Below are 14,565 nucleotides of genomic sequence, written 5' to 3' on the forward strand. Positions count from 1 at the left end.
AGTTTGTAGCTTCAGTCTGGTGGACATGTATCTCCCAGAGGAACGGCCTGTGCTGGACTTACCCTACCAGATGAATCATTTGGCTAATAACTATGGATACTATCCACAAGGTAGGAATTTCACGTTCCTTATATTAAAGAATGTCAAATTTCAGGTTTATTTTAAATACACATTTAAAAAAAGATTTTTCTGCTTGCTCAAACTGCTTATTTAAAATGAGTCGAAACAACACAACTCTTGAGTTTTTTGGCGAGAACGTAATTGGTGTATGTTCATAACACTTTAACGTTAACTTGATCATTTTCATCATTTTGTGTTGTGACTACATGAATGAACTCTGTGGAATTGTGAAATTGCAATCCTAATATTGTTACTAATTCTAATATTCTCTATTCTTGTTTTCTAAAACAGTTCTAAAATTGTGTAGATATTGTAAATACTAATAATTTAAAATAAGCTGAAACACAATCTCTGTAAGACTCTGTATGTTTTATGATCAATTATCAAGTTAACTTATTTGATTAGCTCTGGGACAAAATAAGTGTAGATATAAGTGTAGCATTTATGAATACAAATTCATTACAGTGAATACTGTTATGAATGGAACATTAAAAATATTTTCAAATCATTCATTTGTAGTATTTTAACCTGTTAAATCACAGTTCTAGATAATGCTGCTGTTGTTTTTAATGGAGAATGTTGATGAAACTAAATATATATAAAGAATATAGAAAAGGTATAGAATTTTGAAATACAATGATGAATTTATTTCCTTAAGATCCCAAGTGTAACAGTTTTTTTAATTGTATGGATTAGATTGCCGGACTCAGTACAGCAGGATGAACAGTGCTGAAGCTGAGCTGACTTCACTGCCTGTTCATGTGTCACTGCAAGATCGAGAGCTGTGGGACAAATTCAGTAGTATCGGCACAGAGATGCTCATAACTAAATCTGGCAGGTATGCACATACGTCTGTGTCAAATGGCAAAATTGACTATAAATAGTGTACTTGTTTAGGTCACTTGTTCGTTTGCTTGTTAGTGATGTAACAAATGTACACTTCCTGGCCAAAACAAGAAATATTTTAGGAGTCTATTTTATGATTGGATCTTTTCAGCAGTAATTACTATGTTTCTGCAATGTTACACTTAAAAAAGAGGGTTTGTTTTGGTGATGCAACAGGAAAAAACAATGTTTGATTATTGTTTTGTAAATGTGTGAGTTTAGAAAATTGTTTGAATATCATTCATTTAATAATTTAATAATTCCAACATAATACACAGCGGATGCGCTTCCAGCTGCAACCCAGTACTAGGGAAGCACCCAGCCACACTCATTCACACATACACTATGGTCAATTTAACTTATTCAATTGTTTAAATATCACATTTATGAAAATGTAAATGCTCAAATAGTGAAAAAAGGATTCATTTTTACACTTGAATTATAAATAAACCTTTGTGACATTGGTCCAGTGAAATATTAGTTTGCAAATATGTATTTATTTTCAAGTTGGAATAGTGTATTGATATATTTATGAATGTATTAAAGGAGTTGCTGTGAATCATTCATTTGCTGAAAAGTTATGGGCTCATGGACTTCACAATCTCAATGCACATAATGGAGGATGCTGCAAATATGTGATGACTAATTGTTATGGTGTGTTTCCGGTGTGCTTTTATTTCAGACGAATGTTTCCCAGCTGCAAAGTAACAGTGACGGGACTAAATCCAAAAGTCAAGTATGTGGTGATAATGGACATGGTGCCGTTTGATAACCACAAGTACAAGGTACCTCCCCTCCACACACACACACACACACACACACAATTCAGCCCCACACAGAACACACACACACGGGCATATTTCTGTTTAACAGAGAGCAGATTTTCTCAACACATTTCTAAACGTAATAATTAATAACTAATTTATAATAACTGATTTATTTTATCTTTGCCATGATGACAGTTAATAATATTTGACTAGATGTTTTTTAAGACACTTCTTTACAGCTTAAAGTGACATTTAAAGGTTTAACTAGGTTAATTAGGTTAACTGGGCAGGTTAGGGTAATAAGGCAAGTTATTGTATAACGATGGTTTGTTTTGTAGACTATCAAAAAAAAATAATAATAATAAAATAAAGGGCTAATAAATTTTGACCTTAAATTAAAAAAAAAATTTGCTTTTATTTAAGCCAAAAGAAATCAAATAAGACTTTCTCCAGAAGAAAAATATTATTAGACATAATGTGAAAATTTCCCTGGGAAATATTTAAATAAGCTCTGTTAAAATCTAAATCAGTATTGACAAAAACAAACTCGAGAAAACACTTTTAAAAGTAAGAGATGTTTTGCAAAGATGACCTTAAAATACTAGTCTGGGTTATCTAAAGCACATTTCAGTAAATATATTCAGAAAATAAGTGGTTGAATAGTTATGATATATATTAATTAGCTTTTGCCATCATCAAATGTTATTGTTGCAAATATTGGCTGAAGCTTTTATCACACAATACAGAATTATCACAGTATTGACATAAGCTGCAAAAAAGATGACTTCAACAATTATTATTAAAAAAACTGTGTATTGCTTTACTGTATATATGTTAGGTATAAAAAAAAGTCTTGTTACATTGAAAAAGGATGATAAGGTACAATAGGTAACAATTTACAATAAAGTCACACTAGTAAATGAAATATTTATCATATAACAATATTATAGTTCATTTATTAATTGACAATCTTTGATTATTTTTGGTTAATGTATTTGTATAATTAATATATTTATATAATGTATTATTTAATGTATTTGTTTGTTTGAAAATCATTCATTCATTATATTCCTTCGGCTTAGTCCCTTTTTTCATCAGATGTTTTCACAGTGGAATGAACCGCCAACTTATCCAGCATATGTTTTGCACAGTGGATGCCCTTCCACCTGCAATCCAGTGCTACAAAACAGCCATACACACCCATACATTACAGCCAATTTAGCTTATTCAACCCCATACAAACATGTGAAGAACATGTAAACTCCACACAGAAATGCCAGGACTCGAACCAGCAACCTTCTTGTTGTGAGACAACAGTGCTAACCACTCAGCCACCGTGTCACCCTATAGCTATAGTTAATAAAAAATACAACTAAATTGTATTCTTTTTTTAACTCCATTTAATAATATGATTACAACTTTGATCTTATTGTTAGGCATTAACTAGGAACTTCACATCTCACTGACTTTAGTCAAATTAGCTGATGTTAACAAATGAAACCTTACTGCAGAATTAATTAACAAAATGACAGTAAATAGTCACATAATTTTCATTGACAATGGTCAAATTAGAATGTTTATGAAAATAAATAACCATTAGGTCTTCAAATATTCTATGATGAACATCACAGGCAACACAACAAACTGAAAATTGTCAAAAACCTTTCTAAAAGTTTAAATGGTAAATATTTATTCACTATACTTGACATGTTCATGATGTTCGTTATTATGATATACTGAATTATTGATTATTGCCATATGTCTAAGGATTAGTCTTCATAAAATGTTATTCCGTTGTTGCAGTGGAATAAGGATTGTTGGGAAGTGAATGGTTCCTCTGATCCACACCTGCCCAACCGCTTCTTCATCCATCCAGACTCACCCGCCCCTGGACAGAAATGGATGCAGTATCCAATCTCCTTCCACAAACTCAAACTGACCAACAACACACTCAACTCCAACGGCCTGGTGAGATTTTACAAATGGGGAATATATGTATGCTAGTAAAAATCTGAAAACAATAACATTTGTTCATATTTTAAATGAAGCCAATTCTTTTCATCAAGGCTGCATTTATTTGATTTAAAATGCAGTAAAAACTGTTCATTTGTGGAATGTTGGTATACCAATTTAAATAGCTGTTATCTTATTCATTTCTGTGCTTCAAATGAGAATTTCCATCATCTTTACTGCAGTATTTAATGTCATGTGATCCTTTAATAGTCATCATAATATGATATATTGCTCTTTTTGATCAATTATTAATGATGTAGAATCCCTAGAAATGATTCGCAAGGGCTGAAAATTACTTTTTCTTGCTTTATTGTATTGTGAAAACTGTTACACATTTTATTTTTTGGATCCTTTTTTTTTAAAAAAAAGGTTAATAATAATAATAGCTTTTATTTGCAACATTTCAATGCAAATTCATTATTGTAAATAAACATGAAATTTAAAACTACATCTAATGAGATAATAATAATAATATTGTAATAATATTTCACAATTTACCAGTTTTTACTTATCAAATACTGTAAATGCAGCAGAATTGGATTCTTTTGAAACAAGTCTTGCTCTTTCCAAACTTTTGACTTCATTTTCATTTTTAGTTGTTGTATACAGTTAAAATCAAAATTATTAAACCCCCTTTGAAATTTAGTTTCTTTTTTTTTTTTTTTTTTTAATATTTCCCAAATTATGTTTAACAGAGCAAATAAATGTGCACAGTATGTCTGATAATAATTTTTCTTCTGGAGAAAGTCTTATTTTATTTAGGCTAGAATAAAAGCAGTTTTTATTTTTTTTTAAAGAAAGCATTTAAGGTCAATATTATTAGCTCCTTTAAGCTATATTTTGTTTGACAGTCAACAGAACCAACAATTGCTATACAATAACTTGCCTAACCCTAACCTGCCTTGTTAACCTAATTAACCTCGTTAAGCCTTTAAATGTCACTTTAAACTTTATAGAAGTGTCTTGAAAAATATCTAGTCAAATATTATTTACTGTCATCATGGCAAAGATAAAATACATCAGTGATTAGAAATGAGTTATTAAGACTGTTATGTTTAGAAATGTGTTGAAACAATCTTATATCAGTTAAACCTAAATTGGGGGGAAAATAAACAGGGTGGCTAATAATTCAGAGGGTTTAATAATTCTGACTTCAATTGTATATACTGCTGTGCTTTTCAACATATATACTTTATTTCTCTTCATTAGGTGGTTCTTCACTCAATGCACAAATACCAGCCCCGTCTACACATAGTCCAGTCTCCAGACCCCTGTACTCCTCACAACCCTGGTGCATACCTGCGCTTCACCTTTCCTGAAGCTGCTTTTATAGCCGTCACAGCTTACCAGAATCAGGAGGTGATGACACACATTTATCACATCTGATCAATATCAGTGATCTTCAAAACTCATGAAACCAAACATAAGAGCTGGCCTTCAAAGATGCTTTTCATCAGATCTCCACTGCCATCTGGTGGCTCAAATTAATAAGGAGAAAAAGTTAAAATAGTGTTTCAAATGAAGCACTGATAGACTAAAAAGTCAAGCGCTCAACTGGCTAGTGTATGAGCTTTAAAAGACTGTTTTATCATTATTAATCAGAGTTGAAAACATTATTAAAGATGCTTTCAGTTGAGACTATGAAGTGTTCGTTATACTTTAGATACCATCATTTTTTTGGGTTAAATAAGTGCATTATGGGCATCATGGTGGCGCCGTGGCCAGCACGATTGCCTCACAACAAGAAAGTCGCTGGTTTAAGCCTTGGCTGGGTCAGTTGGCATTTCTGTGTGGAGTTTACATGTTCTCCCGTGTTAGCGTGGGTTTCCTCGAGATGCTTTGAGACATGCGCTAATTGGGTAAGCTAAATTGTCGAAGTGTATGTGTGTGAATGAGAATACATGGATGTTTCCCAGTGATGGGTTGCAGCTGGAGGGGCAACATATGCTAGATAAGTTGGGGGTTCATTCTGCTGTGGTGACCTCAGATTATTAAAGGGACTAAGATGAAAAAAAGAAAGTGAATAGATGAATGAATAAATGCATCATTCTCCTACTTAGCATGCACTTTTGCTTTGGTAATTTTGGTGTGTGAATACTGTATATATTAAAAAATGGCCATACCTATGCACATTGGAAGACATCAAACACAATTATTAACCTTCCTATATAATTTGTAAAGTGATTTCTTTAACTTTGCCTGGAATTAAAACAGTTTTTACATCTTGAAATAATTTGTGCTACAATATTATTAGCCCCTAAGTAAATATATATTTTTGACTTTGACTTGCCTAATTAGCTGAACGTGTTTAGTTAACCTATTTAATCTAGTTAAGCCTTTGCACTTTAAGGTGAATACAAGCATCTTGCAAAATAACTAGTAAACATTCTGTACTGTCAAAAGATTCTGCACTGGCAAAGAGTAAAGAAATGTAAGAAAAAAACTTGTTTAAAATGTGTTTTTATTTTTCTGTTAAACAGCACTTGCATATTATATTTGAAAAATCATTCCAATTAACATTTTGTTGCCACAATATCTGCCAATGCTTTTTTGATGGTGCAAGAAGAGACAGTCAACTGACTGTAACTTTGCAAAAATGTCAACTTATTTTACTAATCCTAATCTAGCTGTCTACGAATACTGTACTGCGGGATAGTTGACATGAAGTTTAAGAGCTACTTATGGTCAAGAAAAAAAGAGACCATCAAAAGGAAAAGTTATTTAAAATGTTTAAAGAATGGGTCTATAAACCTATAATTGTGTGACATTTAAAAAAAATCTAAAAATATCGGCAGAATTCCTCCTGATTTCTCTTTTTCATGATGTTTTGATTTTGTATTTTGTGGATTTCTTGCAGCTGAAATTAAAGTGGTTTTAACCCTTTATTTCTCAACACAGATCACAAAACTCAAGATTGACAACAACCCTTTTGCCAAAGGCTTTCGTGACAATGGACTGAACAGGAAAAGGTGAGAGACCCTTCCCTTTTAAAACACAAAGACAAAGTGGTAAGGCTTTATAACTACACACTGTGAATCATCTATTAAGGATTAGCAAACAGTGAATTACTCTAGCATTACTCTACATTCATAGATGTTAGTAAGCAGTTTATAACTGCAGATACAAATGCTCTATTCTTGATTTCTAAGAACATTTAAAATGTGCTTAATAATTGTTCATAATTTGTTACGGATTAGTTTTTAAAGACTGAATTAAGTGTTATTAAGTGCATTATTTACAAATCATTCGTATTTAAAAGTAGATGTTTTTTTAAAGATCATTCAGAATCAGTAAGTAAATGATTAATAAACTATGAGAATCAACATTTATATATTATTATTCAGGCATTTACCAATGGCTAATTGTTATTTAAACAACAATCATTTAACTATATATTATGATCTCGCATTTCAATGTTATTTAATAAAGTTTAAACTGCACAGTCATTTTATTTTAGATAAGACTAGAAAGATTTAGTTTTAATTTAGTTCAGCTTCATTTGTGTATCTTCTAATGAATAGAAATAAATGAAGTCGTTTATGTTCTTTTTTTCTGTTAAGAATATAAGAGTCTTTAACTGTCATTTATTAGGGATTTATAAAGCATGAATAGTCCTCACTTTAGATTAGGCCACAAAACTGGATGAAGTTCAGTTAATAAAGCATTTATTAACAGAGAAATGACTATTAATATAAGTATACGCTATATTATCAATAGCGTAATTTTTCAATATTTTATCACTTTAAATAACATAACAAATGTAGACTGTTTATTGTTTTACGTAGTGTCTTTTTGTTCTGACCATTAAAATTATATCCATCCTGATATTTTTTATAACGCTAATATCATTTCTTCTCTTTAGGTTTAGAGACAAAGGGACCCAAGAGATGCAGGATACAGATAGACAGGTCAAGCTGGATTTGACTGCAAACGAGTGTGGTATAATTTCCAGTAATTATATATATATTATTATTTTTTTGTTTTAGCTTTGCGTAACAGGTACAGGAGTTGCTTGTTATTATTTCTTGTGTAATGACTGGTTTCCAGCAGAGGGCAGTAGAGGGCATTTTTAAACCTTAGTCAAGAGAGTCACCTTGATCTTCCTGATTTTTAAGCACTTAATAATTTTTACTTGTTTGTTTAATTTAACAGATTCTTTGAAATAATTTCACATAGGATTAAATCCATCCAATTTATTACTGCTGTCGGTACCTTTATTTGAAACTTTTTATTAGGTTTTCTACATGGAATATCAATTACAACATTCATTTTATTATTATCCTTCCATGCTGGCAGGGGCGGACTGGGACTAAAAATCAGCCCTGGCACTGTAGCCACACCAGCCCACATTACCAAACCGAAACAGCCCCATGCACGGACACGCATATATCCACTACTTATATTGGTGTACAGATGGTGAAATAATAGAAGCAGTACCATATATGTAATAGATATTTAAACATTTAATGCATGTGACTGGAACAAAAACAACACATTTATAACAAACTTATATATGCAATCATTTCATTCATTCATTATCTTCAGATGCCCTCCAAGCTGCAACTCAGTGTGAAACCCCTATACACACACATTCACATATATGCACTACGGACAATTAGGCCTAATTCCCCTAGAGCACATGTAAGGGAAACCAGGAGGAAACCCACATGCACATGCAAACTCCAAACAGAAACACCATCTCACCCAGCCGAGGCTCGAAATAGCGACCTTCTTGTGCCCCTGCGCTGCACCCTTTCGAGACTATTTCAGTTAAATTTATGCATTTGGCAGCATTTGATTTTAGAGACATTTTTTTTGCTTTCTGTGAGCTTTTCGGCACCGCCTTTCCTTTTTTATGGTCCATCTCTGACAATTAGCTTGTGTTGCACTTACTGTTTGTTTGACATTCTTCCCAGATTTTGACTATGTCCGCATAACCTCTATTTGGGTCGGCCCATCTCGAAACCAGTCGGTCATTGCCGATTGGGCCAATGCTTAACATTTATTATTATTATTACTACTATAATCATCATCATCATAATACATCTTGCAAGAGATAAAAGCTGCCTGATTGTAAAAACAATACATATAAAAAAATAAAAACAAAAAAATTGCTGGCCGGCCCACATTTAAAAAATGGTCTGGCCCTTCTGGCATTTGCCAGAATTGTCAGATGGCCAGTCCGCCCCTGCATGCTGGTACTATAACTACTCAGAATAAACACTACCTTCCCTCTACAGCCTATAACTTCCCATTGAAAAACTAAAACATGATTGATAAGTAAAAAGACAAGATGAATAAGTATGTATTCATATATTATTGCTCAGTTTAAGAATCAACAGAGTTAGCCAGCAGATAATCTAAAAAGAGGCACTACGCCTTGTCAAAGGTCTTTAAAGAACCAATAAGTGATAGTCTAATCTTATCCAATTTTAAGCAAGTTAACACTATCCATGCATCAAAAGAGGGTGGAGAGATGTGTTTCCACTTTGTTGTTGATACCTTGACCAGTTTGAAACTTAAAGCAAAAGTTGCATGTGAATTAAAATGACCTCATCATTTACTCTCCTCGTGTGGTTTTTAACCTGCATGAGTTTCTTTCTTCTGTTGAACACAAATTTTCAAAATATTTCAAAATATTTTAAAGAATGCTGGTTGCTGGCACAAATTGAATGAGGAAATGTTATAGAAGTCAATAATGAGTAGCAGCTACCAGCATTTTTCTAAATATCTTCTTTTGTGCTCAACAGAAGAAAGAAACTCAAAGGTTTTAAACCTAAGTGAAGGTTGAGTAAATGATGAAGTTTTGGGTGAAATAACTCTTTAAGGTTGAATATGCTTTTCAGTGGCAGCACCTAATCTCTGGAACAAACTGTCATTTTGTAAATAAGACCAGCTTCCTCCAAGGTTTTCAAATCAAATACTTAAGATGTTTTTTCTTAAAATGGCTTATGGTCTGGAGGTAAAGAGATAGTTCACCCAAAAATAAAAATGTACTCACTATTTACACACCCTTTCTTTCTTCTGCGGAACACAAAAGAACGTATCCTGAAGTAAGACACTTGTAACCACTGACTTGCAAATAGGAAAAACACATACTATGGGAGATAATGGTTACAGGTTTTCAGTTTTTTTTTAAAATGTGTTCAAAAGAAGAAAGAGTCTCATAAAGGTTTGGATAACCTAGAGTTTTCAGATTTTTGTTGTCTGTTTCTATGTTTATTAACACTTTTGTTCAACACTTTCATTATTCAATGTGCTATATAAATCATTAAATAAACTAATTTGTGTCTATTTAATTTAATATTTCCACTTGTCTATTGTGGACTAGCAGCTGGAATGTCCCAGATGGTTGAGGATGTGGACGTGAGCGTGTCCAGCTCTGTTGACTGCAGGGATACCCAGAACTCTTCATCTGTCAGCCTCAACCCTTTCATATCAGCCTTCACAAACCCCAGCAGTGCTGGAGGGGCAGCAGCCCACCAAACCCACACCCTTCTCAGCCTCAGTAACAGACATTTCAGCAGGTCAGTCTGCCTCACACTGCACCATGCAGAAAAAACACACACACTGTAATCACAAAAATATCTGGGCTGGATTTGTTGTGCTCTCCCAACTAATTTATTACATGCCTAGGTCTCAATATAGTTCAAAATATACAAAGATATTCTGCATCCAAACATATTTAATAAAGTAAGGGTTTAAAAACAAGTGCAAACATTTTCAAAATTTTACTTTCGAATAAGTGAACTTTTTTTAAACTAATTTCCAGATGAGCACGTAATATGATTGATTACGACTGGCCCCTTGTCTGTAATCAGTAACAATCCAATTGATGAGTTTCTTAAAAACATTAATTGACAACTAAGTTCGCAAGTTGAACATTCACATGCTTGCAATACCCCTCTAGAGCTGTAGTTAGAAACTTATGTCCCGTTTCCAGTGAGTGGTACGGTTTGGCAAGCTTTTTTTTCTGTTTCCACTGTCAAAAAGCGTATTGAACGGTACCGTACCACTTTTTCGGTACCCTTTGCAAAGGGTACCAAAAGGCTGAGCTAGTCGTGCAGCTGAACGCTATTGGTTTACAGAAGTACGTCATTCGCTCATGCAACAAGCCAGAATGAAAACAAAGGAACCGCCATGTTTTAAATACACAGCTGAGAGATTACAGTGTAATTATACATGCATATAATAATGAGCCACGGTCGACCCGGGCTCAAACAAACCTTGTCGTCTTCCTGATGAACAACCACAAAGCCAATAAGAGCAGATATTGACGTGCTTTTGAAACCCGATCCTGTAAAAAACTAAAAAATGCAAGAGTGAAGCACGAAAAAACAAAGCAGAAGCCGGAAATAAGGAGCAAATAAAATTTTCAACACACCTAAACAAACTGCCATGTTTTACAATTATTATCACCTTTTGGACTAATATGAACTTGGAAAGACGGAATTATTTTTTTAGAAACCTAAACTATGAACAAACTGCCCTGTTTAACTATTATCATCACCTTTTGGACTGTTATGCACTCAGAATGACGGAATTACTTTCTAACTGAAGCTACATGTACTGCTGAAGATTAAAAATACAGATGAGAGGTTTGCACTGACTGTGGGATATATGTTTAGTGTTGTTTTTGCACCTAAATAAGCACTAAATGTATGCTGTGTGTAGATGTGTTCATATATGCTGCATTTATTTATTTGATCTAATTACAGGCTTTCCAGTAGGCCATTTCGCTCTGTCATTGATCTACAGCTTTAATCAAATCATGTTCATAGAAAAGTTAGTAATAAACATTTATACAGTATTCATGTGTAAAAAAGCATCTGTGTTTTGAGAGGTGCTTCTCATACGATATGTGAACAACCCGTACAGCTTTACTTTAGACATTTTCTCGAGTGAAAATGACGTTGACCGAAACTTTTGTCGTGCACCACGCCCACCACTGTGTTCTATTTCCAGTTATCCTCCCTATGCCCTATTCGTTTAGAACATTCTGACATAAATAGGACATTCAATAAATGGACCAATTTCACCCTACTGCCTTATCTTCTGCCTTAATAATGGACCTAGGACTGGAGAAAAGATGATTAATCAGAAAATTCAGCTTGGTTATTTGAGAAACAAATGCCATTTTAAAATGCATTCAAATAGGAAACACTTAAAAACTTCAAACTTTTTTGCCAATTTGCCTTCTCCTGCACTTTTCAAGCATTTTATAATAGAAAGCAACAAAATATTGTCATTAAACAAGTTGTTGAACAACGATTCAACCCAGACCTTAGTAATACTAATAATATAGATATAATAATAATATTGTAATAATATAATAATATAGAGCAGTGTTTCTCTGGGAGGACCACCAGCACTGGATGTTTTGGATGTCTCCTTTGTCTGTCACACTCATTACAGGTCTTTCAGTCTCTGCTAATGAGCTGATGTTCTAAATCAGGTGTGTTTGGTTAAGAAGACATGAAAAATGTGCAGAGCTGGTGGTCCTCCAAGAATGTGGTTGAGAAACACTGCTATAGAGAATATACAATAACAACAACAACAATAATAATATTAATAATGTAATTTGTCAGACTGTGAGTAAAATTACAAGTAGAACATTTAAGTTAATTTACTTTACATTAATGTAGCATATTTTACAACACTTATCATTTCAAAAATATTTTAAAAACTCAGTCAAAAGTAACGGTCAAGGTAATGTCTACATGACAGACTGTAATCATAACTGCATACATACTGTAAATATGATGTACCTTGGGTGGTTTGACATTTTGTATATTAATCAGAAATAGTAATAAAGCTTCTACATGGAGATGAAAAGCCTCTTTTGGATTCAAAACTTATATATTTGAGATGTTTCTTTCTTCTAGTAATTAAACCAATTAGACATGTATCACTATAGCACTGACTACACTGTAAAACATTAAAAATAAATAATTCACTACAGGTCAACAGGTATGTTTTTAAAGGGTGCTTTTCTGCTCATCTGTTAAAAAAAATAAAATATAATCAGTAATGATTTTATATACTATAATGAGGTAAAATAACAGGTTTATGTGCGAGTAATCTTTTTAATATATCATTTATAATTTAATATTAAACTTACATAAATCATCACTCCAATCTTCAGTGTCTCACAATTCTTCAGAAATTATTCTGATTTGTGCTCAAGATTTCAAACAGTTAATTGTTTTAATGCCCTTCATATCTTGTGATGAAATTAATGTTTTTTTTTTTTTTAAACAAAGCAGAAATTTGACAATTGCCAAATTAGTGTAATAAATGACCAAACTACCCATAATACCTACCACGAGTATAACCGCATTCATCATCAGGAGGCGCTATAACTACTTTCATACGAGAACTTTGCTTTCACAATCCAAAATAAATAAAGTGATCCAACATGTGCATAGATAGCTGTACGTCCGCTACATAAGCAAAGCAGCGGTTGAGTGCATGAAGTGTCCAACTGTCCACTTTTAGTGGTTGAATAAGTGCAGCATCCGGGTATTTAAAGTGCACTTGTTCTTTTTAGAGTTTTCAGTGAACGCACTACTTGCACTATTTATACTACAAAATGGTGTAGAACAGTGCATGAGTATGAGATTTAGGACATACCTATTGTAGCTGTTTTTGTAGCCTGTGGCTTTAAATCCAAATGAGCTGCTTCTCCGTGCCCACTGCTCCGGCGTGCATGTCTGCTTTTCATTGTGCGTTACGTCAGATAAAGAGCCGTCAGTGACAGAGACGGGTGTGTATGAAATTGCATACTTCCACACTATATAGTTCGCTAAAAACACTATGCAAGCTGAGTTGTATGTCCAAATTCATAGAATTCGAAAAACAGTATGCGAGAAGTACCCGGATGACCTACTACTTCCGGAAAGATTCTGAAATACGCATCAAATGCACGCTGTGCTATCCCATGATGCCCTGCCAGAGAATTTATGAATGGGAGTGAAGCGACGCAACTCACATCACATAGGTCACGTGATTATGACAAAATAGCAGATGTAGTTCTCTGAGTTAAATTCATACTGCTCGCACTCATACTGTATAGAACATACTTTTTTATACCGGCCGAGTAGTAGTAGGTGGTTTCGAACGCAGCTACAGACTCGGATAAAGTTTATTTATCACCCATTAGCATTTACTGACACCATGCGGCCGTAGTGATTACAGTGTAGTGGTTAAGAAATACAAAGCAATTTTACTGTCTTTATTACAAACACGCTTTTAAAACATTTTAAACGTATAAAAATAACCCAAATATTTTAATCCCAGTTTATTTGCAAAAGAATTGTTCTGTGGACTGCTTGTACATGGTATTATAGAAACATGGCGCCTGTTAATCAGTTCGGTGGGCAGGGAAAATTGCACTCCTACGTCACGTTGCGGTGGGCCTCAAATTCACTGGGATTTGAATCCTATTTTAACATCAGGATATTTTAAAAAAAGAGACTTGTTGGGTTTCTATTACTCCAATATGACAGTGGACACACTATACCTACACACAGTTTTGTCCAAACCGCTTACAAAAGTTGATTTTGAATCACAGGTGCATTTTAAAATACATTGTTTTAAATAAAGCACAGATTAATTTGACCAAAATGACAGTAAAAACGCTTAAAATGTTATAAAAGTTGGTGTTTGATGATTTTGGTCTTTTATTTGTCAGATAATCCTTAACAGTAATATTTATAACCATTTCCCCAAAAATGGCAAATAAACATGTTTCTAGTTTCATTTTTAATGATAAAAACCG

General features: G+C 33.4%; 2 protein-coding genes and 1 non-coding gene across 9 annotated transcripts in view; 1 reads left to right on the forward strand and 2 right to left on the reverse strand.

The window, feature by feature from the left end:
• epg5 (ectopic P-granules autophagy protein 5 homolog (C. elegans)) overlaps positions 1-14,565 on the reverse strand; it is a 1,176,376-nt gene that overhangs the window by 1,094,003 nt on the left and 67,808 nt on the right. The gene's annotated exons all lie outside the window — the stretch shown is intronic.
• Positions 1-14,565, forward strand: part of tbx16l (T-box transcription factor 16, like) — a 16,724-nt gene continuing 2,159 nt past the window's right edge. Inside the window, exons 1-8 of one of the 3 annotated variants that reach the window (XM_087251215.1) lie at positions 1-110; positions 817-958; positions 1,688-1,790; positions 3,576-3,740; positions 4,995-5,144; positions 6,684-6,754; positions 7,648-7,736; positions 10,117-10,312. In XM_087251215.1, coding sequence (XP_087107341.1) covers positions 26-110; positions 817-958; positions 1,688-1,790; positions 3,576-3,740; positions 4,995-5,144; positions 6,684-6,754; positions 7,648-7,736; positions 10,117-10,312 — 1,001 coding nt within the window. In that variant the 5' untranslated portion in view covers positions 1-25. 3 annotated transcript variants of the gene reach the window in all.
• The window catches only part of LOC137495624 (flotillin-2a-like), a 24,613-nt gene continuing 18,053 nt past the window's right edge, over positions 8,006-14,565 (reverse strand). Inside the window, exons 4-5 of one of the 2 annotated variants that reach the window (XR_015491671.1) lie at positions 11,012-11,092; positions 8,006-10,328 (exon numbers count right to left, since the gene is read on the reverse strand). This is a non-coding gene — a transcript (flotillin-2a-like). Of the gene's footprint in view, positions 10,329-11,010; positions 11,093-14,565 lie in introns of those variants that run through there. The other variant, XR_015491672.1, reaches the window with a different exon arrangement.

Source organism: Danio rerio, chromosome 5, assembly GCF_052040795.2.
Source record: "Danio rerio strain M-AB ecotype USA chromosome 5, GRCz13ab, whole genome shotgun sequence".
Classification (NCBI taxonomy): Eukaryota; Metazoa; Chordata; class Actinopteri; order Cypriniformes; family Danionidae; genus Danio; species Danio rerio.